General features: G+C 50.3%; 1 protein-coding gene across 1 annotated transcript in view; it reads right to left on the minus strand.

Moving 5' to 3' along the window:
• RYR2 (ryanodine receptor 2) overlaps window positions 1–14,381 on the minus strand; it is a 3,458,987-nt gene that overhangs the window by 1,981,658 nt on the left and 1,462,948 nt on the right. Inside the window, exons 20-21 of the mRNA XM_085612346.1 lie at window positions 11,559–11,775; window positions 8,879–8,983 (exon numbers count right to left, since the gene is read on the minus strand). Coding sequence (XP_085468472.1) covers window positions 8,879–8,983; window positions 11,559–11,775 — 322 coding nt within the window. The remainder of the gene's footprint in view (window positions 1–8,878; window positions 8,984–11,558; window positions 11,776–14,381) is intronic.

The raw sequence follows: 14,381 nt of genomic DNA on the forward strand, positions 1-14,381 counted from the left end.
TGTATGCATGGGACACGGAGTAGCGTGACAAGGACATGTCTGCATCCTCACAATGATTGTGTGGCGAGTCATGACATGTGCACCTTCATGGCAAGGTGTGTGGGCTGTCCTAGTGTAATGTCATGTGACCTGTGGCTCTAGTGTTCCGCTACCAGTCTCTGAAATCGGCATCCTACTTCTGCTGATGTGTGGGCGTATGTCACTCCTGTCTTGCGTCTGTCTGTTCACTTGCACTGGGACACAGCTATTCCCATGCCATGGCATGTGGAGGTTCAGAATCTCCGTGTGTAGCTGGGTCTTGGTAGGAGTGTCACCTGGCAGCCATACGTGTCCTGGGCATGTAGCACATACCTGACTCCCTATGTAGCATATGTGTATTGACAGATTAACATGTGCTCAGTACATATGAATTGTTGTCGTAGTGCACTCACTCTTCCTTGTCACTTCCTAATTACTGCAGAGCGCCGCCTCTTGCCCGACCAATTCCGGACTTGGCTGACATGCGGGAGAATGACAGCATCCGTTGCTACCGCTTCCCCCAACCGTTGATTCTGGAGTTGACGGCGAGACTGGCACCACACCTTCAACCGCAGCACAGGTATCCTACGGCACTGACACCCCAGCTGAAGGTAATGGCTGCCCTACATTTTCTTGCCACGGGTACCTTTCAATATACCATAGCTCATGTTGGTGGCATGTCCCAGAGCATGTTCTGCCGTGTGCTGCATGATTTCTTAGAGGCCATGTTGATTCACCTGGATGACTTACTCAAGTTCCCAACCCCTGAACAGTTGACTGCGGTCAAGCGTGGATTCTATGCCCTGGGAGGGATGCCCCATGTCATTGGGTCCATAGATGGGACACATGTAGCTTTGGTACCACCACACGCACGGGAGGTAGCGTACCGCAATCGGAAGCACTACCACTCCATCAATGCCCTTGTGGTGTGTCAGTCCAACATGTTGATTTCACATGTCTGTGCTCGTTTTCCAGGATCAGCACACGATGCCTACATCATGAGGCGTAGCAGGATGCCTGAAATGATGATGCAGCTGCGCAACGAAAGAGCATGTGTTGTTGGTGGGTACAGTCTGTCTGTCCTGTATTTTGCATTGCCTACCAGCACGACCGCTTCACCAGTTCTAACGATGTCCATGTGCTTCCCATGTAGGGATAGCCAGCGTCCCATGTAGGGGACGCTGGCTATCCCAACATGCCTTGGCTGCTCACACCTCTCCGCAACACCATCACGCCGGCCCAGCTCTGCTACAACACCGCCCATGGCCGGACAAGGCGAGTGATAGAGAGGACGTTTGGCCTGCTGAAGAGCCGCTTTCGGTGCCTCCACAAGACCGGCGGCGCCCTCCCATATGCCCCTGCGAAGGTCTGCAAAATCTTCATGGTCTGCTGTATGCTGCACAACATGGCAGTTGAGAAAGCTGTGCCACTCATCCTGGATCAACATGACGAGGACCATCCACCCGTGGAGGACATCCGGACTCGGCTCATACGCGACTTCTTTGCTTAGTGGTGAGTACCAGTGTCTGAGTGTGCACGCATTTGTCCCCGTGTGGCATGTGTTGTGATGTGTGTGTCCACCTGCATGTATGCCACGTGAGTCAGAGGTGTGTGTGGGTGTGTCACTGGAGTGATGGTGGCAGTGATGGTTGTATTTCCCCAGTCATAATTGTGACCTAGCATGTTGTCATCCATACATGTGTCGAGTAAATGCACATGCAAGTGGCTGTGCTTTTTGTGGCTGACTTCTTGTGTGTCTCTCTTCCCCAGGTACTTGCGCATGCCGTCTGCTGCTTGCATTGTTGTGGCACTGCTATTCCTCATGGACACGTCATCGTGGGCTGACTCAGCGTTACAGGCACGGACACGTTTGGAAGTCTCCATAGGGTAAGGGATGCATCAGGGGTGTATTGGGTGTGGCAGTTGTTCACGATGTATGCACACTGCCTCTGTCGATGTTTGGTTCCTCTGCAGCCATGTAGCATCACCATGGGACACGACATGCAGCTGTGTACACCTGAATAGATGGTCTGACTGGTTGACAGTCATCAGTGATGGGATAGTGGATTGTGATGATGGCATCAATGTGTGTGACACTGCCCTCGGACACATACGGTTAGCATTGGCTTGACATGGTGTGGGACTTCCACATCAGCGGATCTATGGTGTATGGCAGGCTCTCCGTGAGCAGCTGTGGGTGTTTAGCTGTTAGCCGACAATTGTGTGCCAGTTCCATGGCTAACACGCATTTGTGCTGCAGAAGGGGGGTGCCAGTGTTGGACCCACATGTTACTCCACGTGAAGTGTTCATGTGTACTTCAAGTTGCCTCTGCAATCCCGAAAACATGACTAATAAAGGTGTCCCTATGCCTCCAAGGTGCCTCTTCTCAGTCAATGCTGGTGTGTTGCCACGGTGCATCCAGCATGTCTGGCATGGTTTTCCCTGATAGTGGCTATGTGTCTATGTGTCGAGTAGCAAGATGCAAGCTGTGTGTGTGGGCTGAGACTGTGTATTGGGCATGATGTCCATGACTGTGTGGGTATTGTGACATGTGCCATCCCCATGCATCCAACGTTGGCCAGGCCCCCATTCTCTGCATCCACCGGACTCAAGCTTGCAGGACATGGTTCTGCCACCTGTCTACACATACCTGGGTGCCCCCCAGGACACTCCACATGATCCCTGACCTCTGCGCATGACTGTTGCTGTACTCAATGTGTCTGTCAGCACGGTTGTGCGGCCACCCCCTCAGCTGGTTGGGCCCATCACGGGTGTGTATGGTGCTCCATGTCTGTCCTGCCTAATACACTGTGACCCGTGTGTCCTGTGCCAGACTCAGGCCCCAGGGTGTGGATGGTTGAAGTCAAAAGAGAACTCAGGCATGTTTAGACTTTACAACACACATGTAAGGTAATAATGCAACCAGCAGGCATCTTCTCTTCATGGTGTGATTTTTTATTTTGGGGGGGGGGGGGATAATGTGAGGGGCTTTCCGGGAGTTTGGAATCCAAAGTTCAGTAGGGGAGTTGGTGTCCTTGCCATTGGAAATCCTCATAGTCCATGCCACAGTCTTTGTCAACATTGGTCAGACAGTGACCAGCAGGGCCATGTGGCAGAGAATGTCTCTTGATGCTGTGATGCTGTTGCTCCAGTGGGCCAGGTGCCAGGCCAGGTGTCCTGGGAGATGGTGATGTTGCGCCGACCCTCACGGTCTTTTCCGTGGACGACCCGCCCTCCTGTGGGGACCCTCAGAAGCAGGCCGTGACGACGTCTGGGATGCTCCATCGGATGTTTCCTCCTCCTCCTCCTGCTCCCTCCCTGTGGGTGGTGATGTTCTCCGCCTTCTGGCACAGGGAGGGTCGGCCATGTTGTCGGCCATCCGACGGAGTGTATCGTGAATCCCCTGGAACACCGTCACTTGCTCAGCCTGTCTGTCCTCCATCCTCCGTTGGTGTTGCAGTAGACAGGCATGTTGCTGGGCCTGCTGGGTCTTTATCTCATCGAGGGTCCCCTTGATCTCATTGAGGGTGGACACAACCTGGGCCATGCCCGTGGTGTCCTGCCGGTATGTGTCCATGATGTTACGGACATGGGCAAATACCGGTTCCCCAGCCAACTGGTCAGGCTCGCGCCTCCGCCGTCCTCCACTCCCACCACCCCTGCCCACTTGCACCTGGCCTGCCCTTGTGGGTACATCGGGTCTCCGGGACCCCTGAGGGGGGGCATTGGCATTGTTGCCTGCCTCCTCCTGGGTGCCCGGGACACCGTGTCCCGCCTGGCCAGCCTGGCTGCATTGTGGTGGTGGGGCAGGGATCCTGGGTGTCTCCTGGGATGTGGCAGGAGTGGGGGTGGTGGTTGGCACAGTTGTACCTGACGCAGGTGCTGCAGGTGTTTGGACACCAGAGGGGCCAGGTTGGTCGGGCTCGTCCACAGAGTGGTGAGAGTGGTCGCTGCCGGTGGGATCGGGCTCCTGCAGATCCGGGTCCTGTGAGTCTTCCCCCCCAGTGTTGGGGGGTGAACCACGATGTTGACCTGTGTGTGAGAGAGACAATGTTAATTTTGGTCCATGCAACATCCATGTTTCATCAGTTTCAAAGTTGGCACTTTTCCTCTTGGAATTAGGATCTGTCTTGCATTCCACTCACAGTGCACTTGTGCATGGGTGTGTCCCTTGGGCACCACTTTGGCCCCTTTAACTATGTGTGGCACAGTCTTACTTTCTGTGTCAAGTGTGACTGCAGTCAGCAGTGGAGTGGGCAGGTGTGGCGGCCATGCATTGGCGCCTTCCGTGTAGCACTGTACATGTGCACATGGAGTGGATCCACACACTTATATGATGCAGGTAGCTGTCGTTGTGCTCGTGAACAGGTTGTGACATGGCCCTGTGTTTTGCCATGGAGAAGAGGGAGGGTTCTGGCACTGGCCACCATTGGCTACATGCACGCAGTCTACCTGCTGACGAGCAGACATTCGCACACACCACACGGCTGATTTGCTCTCCCTGTGTCTCGCTCCCTCTCTGTCCCCCTCTCCCTCCCTCTGTGTGTCAGCCTCCTCCCTCTGTCCGTCTCGCTCCCTCTCTGTCCCCCTCTCCCTCCCTCCGTGTGTCAGCCTCCTCCTTCTGTCCGTGTCCCTGTGTCTCCCTCCCTCTCTGTCCCCCTCTCCCTCCCTCTGTGTCCCCCTCTCCCTCCCTCCGTGTGTCAGCCTCCTCCCTCTGTCCGTGTCCCTGTGTCTCCCACCCTCTCTGTCCCCCTCTCCCTCCCTCCGTGTGTCAGCCTCCTCCCTCTGTCCGTGTCCCTGTGTCTCCCTCCCTCTCTGTCCCCCTCTCCCTCCCTCTGTGTCCCCCTCTCCCTCCCTCCGTGTGTCAGCCTCCTCCCTCTGTCCGTGTCCCTGTGTCTCCCACCCTCTCTGTCCCCCTCTCCCTCCCTCTGTGTCCCCCTCTCCCTCCCTCTGTGTGTCACCCTCTGTCACCTCAGGCCAGCTTCCTGGGCACACACTGTTAGCAGATCTTTGAATGGCCCTTGGCTTGTTGATGTGAGTTTGTTTCTGATCTCCAGGCACCCATTGGGTGTAGTGTCTGTGTGTGCGCTGCTGCTGTGGTGGTGTGTGCTGCCACTCTTTCACAATGTTGGCTGTTCATTAGCTGCTGTCATGTGCAAAACAGTGCCTTCACCCCCATGTGTTGATGCAAGGCGTCCGCCATTTGCTGGCAAGTCTTTCCTGTGTGGGGACACACTGTTTGTCTGTCTGTGACCTAGGCCATATGGGCAGAGGGCATTGTTGTCTGCTTCTGAGTTGCACTATGTGAATTTTGGGGCCCACCCTCCCGCCATCCGGGTTACCGTGTCATGTGTTGGTGTCTTCTGTGGCCTGTGACTTGACATTGTCCAGCTGGGTGCATGGGGCATGGTGGCGGCAGTGGCATGTGCGTGTTCATGGAGTGTGGTTGAGTCATGCGATAGCTTGGGGTGGTTGCGTGCCTGTTAGTGATTTTGGTTGTGGATGACGTTCCCCCCATGTGAGGTGCGTTGTTTGTGTACTCACCCGGGTCTCGGAGTCCTCCTAATCCTTCGACTGCCTCCACCGGCTGTATGGCCATCACCCTCTCCTCCCAGGGCTGGTAGTGTACGGGTCTGCGGAAGGGCCCTCCTCCAGTGGCGTTGGCCTGGTTGTGTTCCTCCAGCATCTTGGCTCGGACCCTCCTCCGCAGATTGTACCACCTGGATTGGCATTCCTGCCTGGTCCTTCTGGTGTCCCCAACAGCATTCACAGCATCGATGATGGTCTGCCACATGGCTGTTTTTGCTGCCATGCTGGTGTTTCTGACCAATGTTCCAAAGAGCTGTGGCTCGACTCTGAGGATTTCATCGACAAGAACCTCCAACTCTCGGTTACTGAACTTTGGATTCTTGGTAGTGGGCATGGTGAGGGGTGTGGGTGTGGATGTTGGGGGGGGGTGTGGATGGTGGGGGGGGTGTGTGGATGGTTGTGGGTGTGGTTGTGCAGGTGTGTGTGTGTGTGAATGTGATGAGGGGGTGTTTGTGAAGGTGGTTGTGTGAAGGTGTGCAAGTGTAAGGTGTGGTGAAGCTTGTAGTAAGGTGCTGTAAGTTGCCTGTGGTGTCTGGCAGCAGTGAGTCTGTTGCAAAGGCTCATGGTTTGTGTGTGTGGGCCCTTTTTATTGGTCCATTGGTGGGTGTGGCTGTGTTTGAAGTTTGGGTGGGTGTGTTATAAGGAGTGGTGGTGTATTGGGCCTCTGTTTGTTTTTGGCAGTTGCAGGTCAGTGAATGTGTTATTTTAGTGGTTGTTGGACATGTTTAGTGGCTTTGTGCCATTCGAATAATGTATTCTTGTGTTGTTTTGTTTTGTCCTGGTTGTGTACGTGCGTTTTGAGCATGTGTACGGTGTGTACATGGGCCATTTGGTTGTACGGTGCTGTCCTTGTGTGTGGCTTGGTACGACTCGTACATGCGGTTGTGATGTTGGGGCCTGGGGTGCGCTCCGTACTTAGGAGGTTGTGTTGGGGGTGCGACTGGAACGTACTGGGGTGTACATAAACGGTGGTACGACACGTACAGGGGTGGGTGGGTGTGCATAGACGGTGGTACGACACGGACAGGGGTGGGGGGTGTACATAGACGGGGGTACGACACGTACAGGGGTGGGGGGTGTACATAGACGGGGTACGACACGTACAGGGGTGGGGGTAGGACTCGAACGTACTGGGGTGTACATAGACGGTGGTACGACACGTACAGGGGTGGGGGTACGACTCGAACGTACTGGGGTGTACATAGACGGTGGTACGACACGTACAGGGGTGGGGGGGTGTACATAGACGGGGGTACGACACGTACAGGGGTGGGGGTACGACTCGAACGTACTGGGGTGTACATAGACGGTGGTACGACACGTACAGGGGTGGGTGGGTGTACATAGACGGTGGTACGACACGTACAGGGGTGGGGGGGTGTACATAGACGGGGGTACGACACGTACAGGGGTGGGGGTACGACTCGAACGTACTGGGGTGTACATAGACGGTGGTACGACACGTACAGGGGTGGGTGGGTGTACATAGACGGTGGTACGACACGTACAGGGGTGGGGGGGTGTACATAGACGGGGGTACGACACGTACAGGGGTGGGGGTAGGACTCGAACGTACTGGGGTGTACATAGACGGTGGTACGACACGTACAGGGGTGGGGGTACGACTCGAACGTACTGGGGTGTACATAGACGGTGGTACGACACGTACAGGGGTGGGGGTACGACTCGAACGTACTGGGGTGTACATAGACGGTGGTACGACACGTACAGGGGATGGGGTACGACTCGAACGTACTGGGGTGTACATAGACAGTGGTACGACACGTACAGGGGTGGGTGGGTGTACATAGACGGTGGTACGACACATACAGGGGTGGGGGGGTGTACATAGACGGGGGTACGACACGTACAGGGGTGGGGGTACGACTCAAACGTACTGGGGTGTACATAGACGGTGGTACGACACGTACAGGGGTGGGTGGGTGTACATAGACGGTGGTACGACACGTACAGGGGTGGGGGGGTGTACATAGACGGGGTACGACACGTACAGGGGTGGGGGTAGGACTCGAACGTACTGGGGTGTACATAGACGGTGGTACGACACGTACAGGAGTGGGGGTACGACTCGAACGTACTGGGGTGTACATAGACGGTGGTACGACACGTACAGGGGTGGGGGTACGACTGGAACGTACTGGGGTGTAGGTACACGGGGGTATGACACATACATGGGTGGGGGTAGGACTCGAACGTACTGGGGTGTACATAGACGGTGGTACGACACGTACAGGGGTGGGGGTACGACTCGAACGTACTGGGGTGTACATAGACGGTGGTACGACACGTACAGGGGTGGGGGTACGACTGGAATGTACTGGGGTGTAGGTACATGGGGGTATGACACGTACAGGGGTGGGGGTACGACTCAAACGTACTGGGGTGTACATAGACGGTGGTACGACACGTACAGGGGTGGGGGTACGACTCGAATGTACTGGGGTGTACATAGACGGTGGTACGACACGTACAGGGGTGGGGGTACGACTCGAACGTACTGGGGTGTACATAGACGGTGGTACGACACGTACAGGGGTGGGGGTACGACTGGAATGTACAGGGGTGTAGGTACACGGGGGTACGACACGTACAGGGGTGGGGGTAGGACTCGAACGTACTGGGGTGTACATAGACGGTGGTACGACACGTACAGGGGTGGGGGTAGGACTCGAACGTACAGGGGTGTACATACACGGGTGGGGGTGTACATACACGGGGGGTACGTGTCGGACGTACGGGGGCGGGGGGAGTGTTGGGCGCGTATGCGGGCACATGTCTCCATGGTTGCTATGGGAGTTTGGTGCGGACGGTGTTTTTTCCATACGGTTGTGAGATCGGACGCACGGGATGGATCGTGATTCCTCGGTCGGACTTCATCTTTCACATTTGTATGGTACATCGTCCGAGGACGTGTCGGACACATTTTCCGACCCGAGGACGTTTGGGAAATCATTCCCGATGAGGTTCGTATGGACTTTTTACCATGCGAATCGTGATTGCCAGTTCGTACGGCACTTGTACGATTCGTACGGTAAAAAGACCGGATACGAGTCGCACGGGGAATTTTTTTACAGGATCGTAATTGGCACCTAAGTCTGCAAATGCAGATTTATAAATTCCTTTCTTAATAGGCCTGGTATATCATCGCTCCCCAAGCCTATCACTTGGATTTAGGTTCAAAGCAACCTGAGAAACGTGTTCTATGGAAAATCTAGACAGAAAATGAGGGTAAAAATAAAAATTACATACCGGACCATACTGCCATCCAAGCTCAATTTTATTCATGACCCACAGCTCGTGTATATTCTCTGCTAGCTTTTCTCGAATTCTTTCCAAGTGAGGAGGCAACACAATCTGCAAATGGAAATGTAAAATATTGGAATTTCATATACATTATTTTTCGCGAGTGCATTGTTAACCAGCAAGAGCAGTGAAAAGTGTTAACGAGGCAGCCATTGATTACACATGGAAGTACACTCTCTTCCCTCTGGGATGACTGATGAATGAAGATTTTATATCTATGCAAAATTTAATTTATTGTTGTGTGAGTTGTTTTTGCTCAATTCCATTTCCACGTTACTGTAGCCACTGAAAGAATGCAAGGGATCTCAATTGATGTCTAACACTGGGACCTCTCATTCTTAGCAGCAATTGGCTGATAACTTTCTCTATCCAAGGCAATGCCCACCAAACCTTTTATACCAATGAACGAAGTAAATTTGCTGAAAAAAAGATCTTGAGAACGCCATCCATAATGATCCATTATTTAAACTATTTCTCTGAAAAATGATATCAATTTAACCCACTGTCTCTTGCTAGATGCAAAAATTAAATGTATCTTGTAGCCATACCAGAGAAGTCTTTGTGAGACACTTTGTCCCATCATTGATTCCCTGATCCTTGGTTGACACTCATTCATCAGATACAACTGGTCCCCAGAAGATGGGGGGATTAGCATTATTGCCTCAAGAACCTTTTCACGATCTGTTCTAGCCCCTTATGTGTCTAATACAGAAATACTTCCTGCTGTCCCCAATAACTGTGCATAGCATTACAGGCAACTTACTGCACAACTCTACCCCTCCTTCTTTCAGACCCAACCACAATGGTTGGGGAACATACGAAGTATTAGCTTTGTATGCTTGGCATCCATACCTAAAATTTTACTTTTAGGTGACATTAAAATGTGTAGGGGGCTGCTTATTAATCTGTCTCTGGTGCTGCCCATCAATATGCCTCTAGCTGGGCTGGACCTCAACCGGGGCACAACTTGGGTTTGATGAATTCAGGTTCAATCTATTTGCTTTAAGGGCAATACTTTGGTGTAGATTAAGGATTATATTACTGAATATCCAAACCAACAATATCATTGCAAACTAATATTGAGGACAGAATATTGAGGAACAAAACATTGAAAGGTACAAGTGGATATACAGAAGTGTAGACTTACTATTCCTAACTACACATACGTACCTTGAAGATATATGTGCCACAAGTACATATATGTGTAGTTAGGTATAGAAAATCTAGATTTACATACCTGTCAATTTTTTATTTTTGATATTGCATCCTCGATATTCTGTTCTATCGGCATTGCTGAATCTATATAAATGGGGCACACCCGGATTTAGGGTAAATGTTGAATTGATCGATGTTCTCCTTTTATTCTCACATAAAAAACATCCAGACCAAGAAATATAGGGGGATATTTACAAGAAAATGTCGGAGTGTGGAGCTGCTTCAAATTTGGCATCGCTATGCTCCGACATTTTCAAAACACAGGGATGCGCCGTATTCACAAGAATACGGCGCACCCCTCTGTTTCCCCTAGCACTGGTGCAAAAAAGTCGACCTAGCGCCAGCGCAGGTCCCCTACCGCCATGTTGCATGGGTGCCAGCGCTGCATGGACGATTGTTTATGTGATGGAAGGGACATCTTTGTGCACATAAGCAATCAATAATGGGGATTTGCACCTTCTATGTGTGCTCCAGAATGCAACAGACATGGAAAGACAAAAAACAAAGAGAAATTAATAATTTCTCCTCGATGCGGGATTCTAATGCCCGGTATTGCATGGTCTTCGTTTTTGACACTGCCTCAGCCTTGTAAATCTAGGGCACCATCAAAAAACAATGGGTGTTGCGGTGGAACGCCCACAGCAACACCCATTGCATGCCCATTTGCCACAGAGGACTGCAGCGGAAAGGGGCCTATTTACAAGGTGGTGTTAAGCCACTCAATGTGGCTTAGTGCCACTTTGTAAATATGGAAAATGCGCTGTGCCACCGGAACATCAAAAACAGTTACGCTCCGGTGGCCTTGAGGTCTTTTAAAAATGCCCCATAATTTCTTTGGAAAATCTATCATCCAGATTGATTTCATGCAGTTGAAAATACCATCTGCAAAGAGAACATTCAATGGATCCTGATTCTAAGACTCAGGATTTGTTATTTCTGAACACAGATGCCCTTTGTGCATCCAAGCGTAAAGGACGTAGTTCACATCTATTGTTGTGAAATTTTCCCATAGCCAACTCTCAACTTCTGCCTTCTTAGTAGACTAAAGTTGATCTGACACTCTTTGCATCTCTACCAAATTGATAGTTCAAACCACCAGCTCTCATGATCTGTTCTGTTTTAGGGTTTGATTCTGCAATACATATAATATTGTGATTTTAGGGTGTACTGATTCTTGTACAAGGAAGTTGTTTTGTTTATTTCGTAGTCAAATATCAACATACATTTAAAAAGAACCCATTTACAACAAAGTGGGAGCTATTGAAACGTCATTTACTAACCTCAGCCGCACAATCAATATCATATACTTCTACAATACCTTTTGTTTTTACATCAAGAACAGGCGGTTTGGGCTTCTGTAAATGAACTTTTTTTCATATCTCTCGCAAATGACGTTAACATACATTCGTACCTGACTGGTATCAACTGGAACTGGTGTAAATGCTGCTTGGGTAAGAGAGGTGATGGGTCCAAGCAAGTCCCGGGAGCTGTTCTGGTCTTGTTTGTATTCTCTACTGTGCTCCACTTTTAACTTCTCCTTTGGTAAGATGGCTTCAAAGCAAGGAGCATACCCAGGTGGAGGAAGGAATTTGAATTCCCCATGGCGGCCACCAAGTAAAAAACGTACCCTATAAAATAAAATGTACAAAGAAATACCACTATGAGACATTATATATTGAACTCATGTAAATGTAAGAGCAGTGCTTGATTTGTAAAAAAAAAATAACATAAAGGGCCAGGACTCTCGTCAGGAAGCCACTGGAAGTTGCCCCACACATTGCCCTGCCATGCTGTCAATGATAGTAACTACACAACTACTAACCATTACACTGCTACAAGTGTGACAGTTCGGACTATTTCAGGTCCCCAGAGCTATAAGAATGGCTTGGGCGGCAGGTAATAGTAATTTTTAATGTATATTGAATTAATAATTAACTGTTCTTGTGGTCATCGCTGAATTAGCTAGACACCGCCACCTTGTGACAGACTTTCGTAAGAGCCAGTGTCGAGCACCGGAAGCCACCAGCTCAAATTAAGCACTGTATAAGAGCGAGCGAGGCAGAACATGTGTAAGGTAATATCTGAAAACATTTATCATCCTCTTTGTATGGCGAGGTTTATAAGTCACCAATATTGTGTCCAGAAAATACGTTCCCCATTGCTGAATTTGTGAAATCTTTTTATTGCTGCAGCTTGAAGGGCCTTGACGATCAAAAAATATCCAAAGCATTTAGTCACACCATGGAAGACAGTAAAAAAAAGGAAATGTATACAGTTATATGGTAACATAAATATATTACAAAAGAACATCACGATTGAGTAGCACAACAAATACCAGATCATGTGGGATGTGACTCTACTAGCAATGGTTACCTGCCAGGAGGTGATGTCATGGGAGGAAGTAACCCATGGCTATGCACAACGCTACTCTTTCTCAGCATGTCTCACATCATAGGGTTTTACTGGACAGGGGTGTCTCAGCGTCTTCTGTGTTGCCACTAGAGTGCTCACTGCATGTCCAGACCTGCCAGGGGTCGTAGATTCTGCCCTTGGAGGGACATGGGGGCAACACACTGTTTATACAAAGGGTGGGGCCATTTTCCTCTCTAAAAACGTTCTACCTTCCCACGTACGTAAAATGTCAGTCATTATGTTATGCTATTTATAATCTCCATCCTATTGTAAGTGGGGATAAGCAGGGACCACTGGACCACAATTGAGGTGGTTGGGTCCTTTTGCCACTGTTATCATGTGACCTGATGTACTATGAGTCCAAGGCTTCTCCCGCAGGTGGATTAAGCACCAACAATCACCTAATAGAGTAAAATAATGACTATCCAATAAAAAACTTAGCTTTATGAAAAAAGAGAATGACCTTATTATATACTAAGCAACGCTACCCAAAAAAAGAGGATGTAGCCTTACAGCTAGAGTGGTCGACCTTGAAGATGGGGTTCTGGGCAAATCTCTTAATTTCATTTATGCGCTCTGATGACTGATGTCTCAGGTCTAGTTTACGTCATATAAAACTCTAAAAAATATATTTATATCACGGAGGCACAGAGTTCTAATAAGGATCTACAGGAAAAAGGCATTAACATAGTTATCAGGGCTAAATTACAGATGCAGGTTTACAATGAAAGTGCAAGCAGATTGTTGTGTCTGTGACCCATAGGTCAGTCTCCAAGGGACTCGATCTCAGCTCTGTTTGTAATGAGACCCCTGCCTCATTTCTAGGGCCTCATGTCACCTTAGGGCCAAATCAGTTCAAGTTTACCTGCTCTTGTGGTGAAATGACCACATCGCAAGGCCCTCAGCGTGGTGCATTGTGTGTGGGCCAGTCAAAAGCTTCAGATGCTGTGACCGGTTTTTGAGTTTAACAGCGAGTGCCAAAGGTGCAAACAGGCCTAGTGGAAATCCCTCAGCTCTGAGTCCACCCTTGAGTTTTGCAGTGAGATCTCTGGTTAACGGCAGTCAGAGTTTCCAAGCAGTGTCAGCATCACTCGCAAATCCTCATGTAGCACACAGGGAGACTGCAGGCTGTGGCCGAATTCACCTTTGTCCAAGGGTGGACACAGGGAAACTCAGTCCACCACTTGCGGCTGCTCCTGATGCATCCCACCAGTCTAAGGTGACCATGGGCAATGGTCGCGCACTCTTTCTTCTCATCAGCGGAGTACACCAGATATATTACAGAAATGAATCGGGAGTCACTCCAGCACTTGGTTCAGTCCCTGGAGAATCCCCTTGTGAGGATGCCTCTGGACAATGTACACACTCTCTAGATTTCCTTTAGCACAGCACGCTTGATTTAAATATAAGGAAGCCAGGAGACCCACTCCATCACTCAGGTTGATGCCTACAATGTCCCACACATCAGTCTGCATTCCTGGCCAGTACCTCTTCCTGAGCATCACAGCAGGGCATCTCCTCTAGGCACTCTTCCTCTACTACCCTCTGTCTGTAGGCCAGAGTGGCTTTGCACAAAGGAGACCCACATCTCTCCTCCATTGATGTATATGGACTTCCTGGTGGTGTCTCCTAACCTCTGAGAGACTGGATGTCAGTAAAACTCGCACTGCATCACAAGAGTTCCCTGACACCTTTTCAGTCAGTGACAATTTCTAGAGCACATTTGGAAAGCGTCTGTTCCTTTCTTTTAGTCTGTTTCCAGATAGGAAATGTTGATTCTGTTGACTTTATTCTTGAACTGGTTTGCGGCGGTTCACTCAGA

The sequence above is a fragment of the Triturus cristatus genome, chromosome 6, assembly GCF_964204655.1.
Source record: "Triturus cristatus chromosome 6, aTriCri1.1, whole genome shotgun sequence".
NCBI classification, from domain to species: domain Eukaryota; kingdom Metazoa; phylum Chordata; class Amphibia; order Caudata; family Salamandridae; genus Triturus; species Triturus cristatus.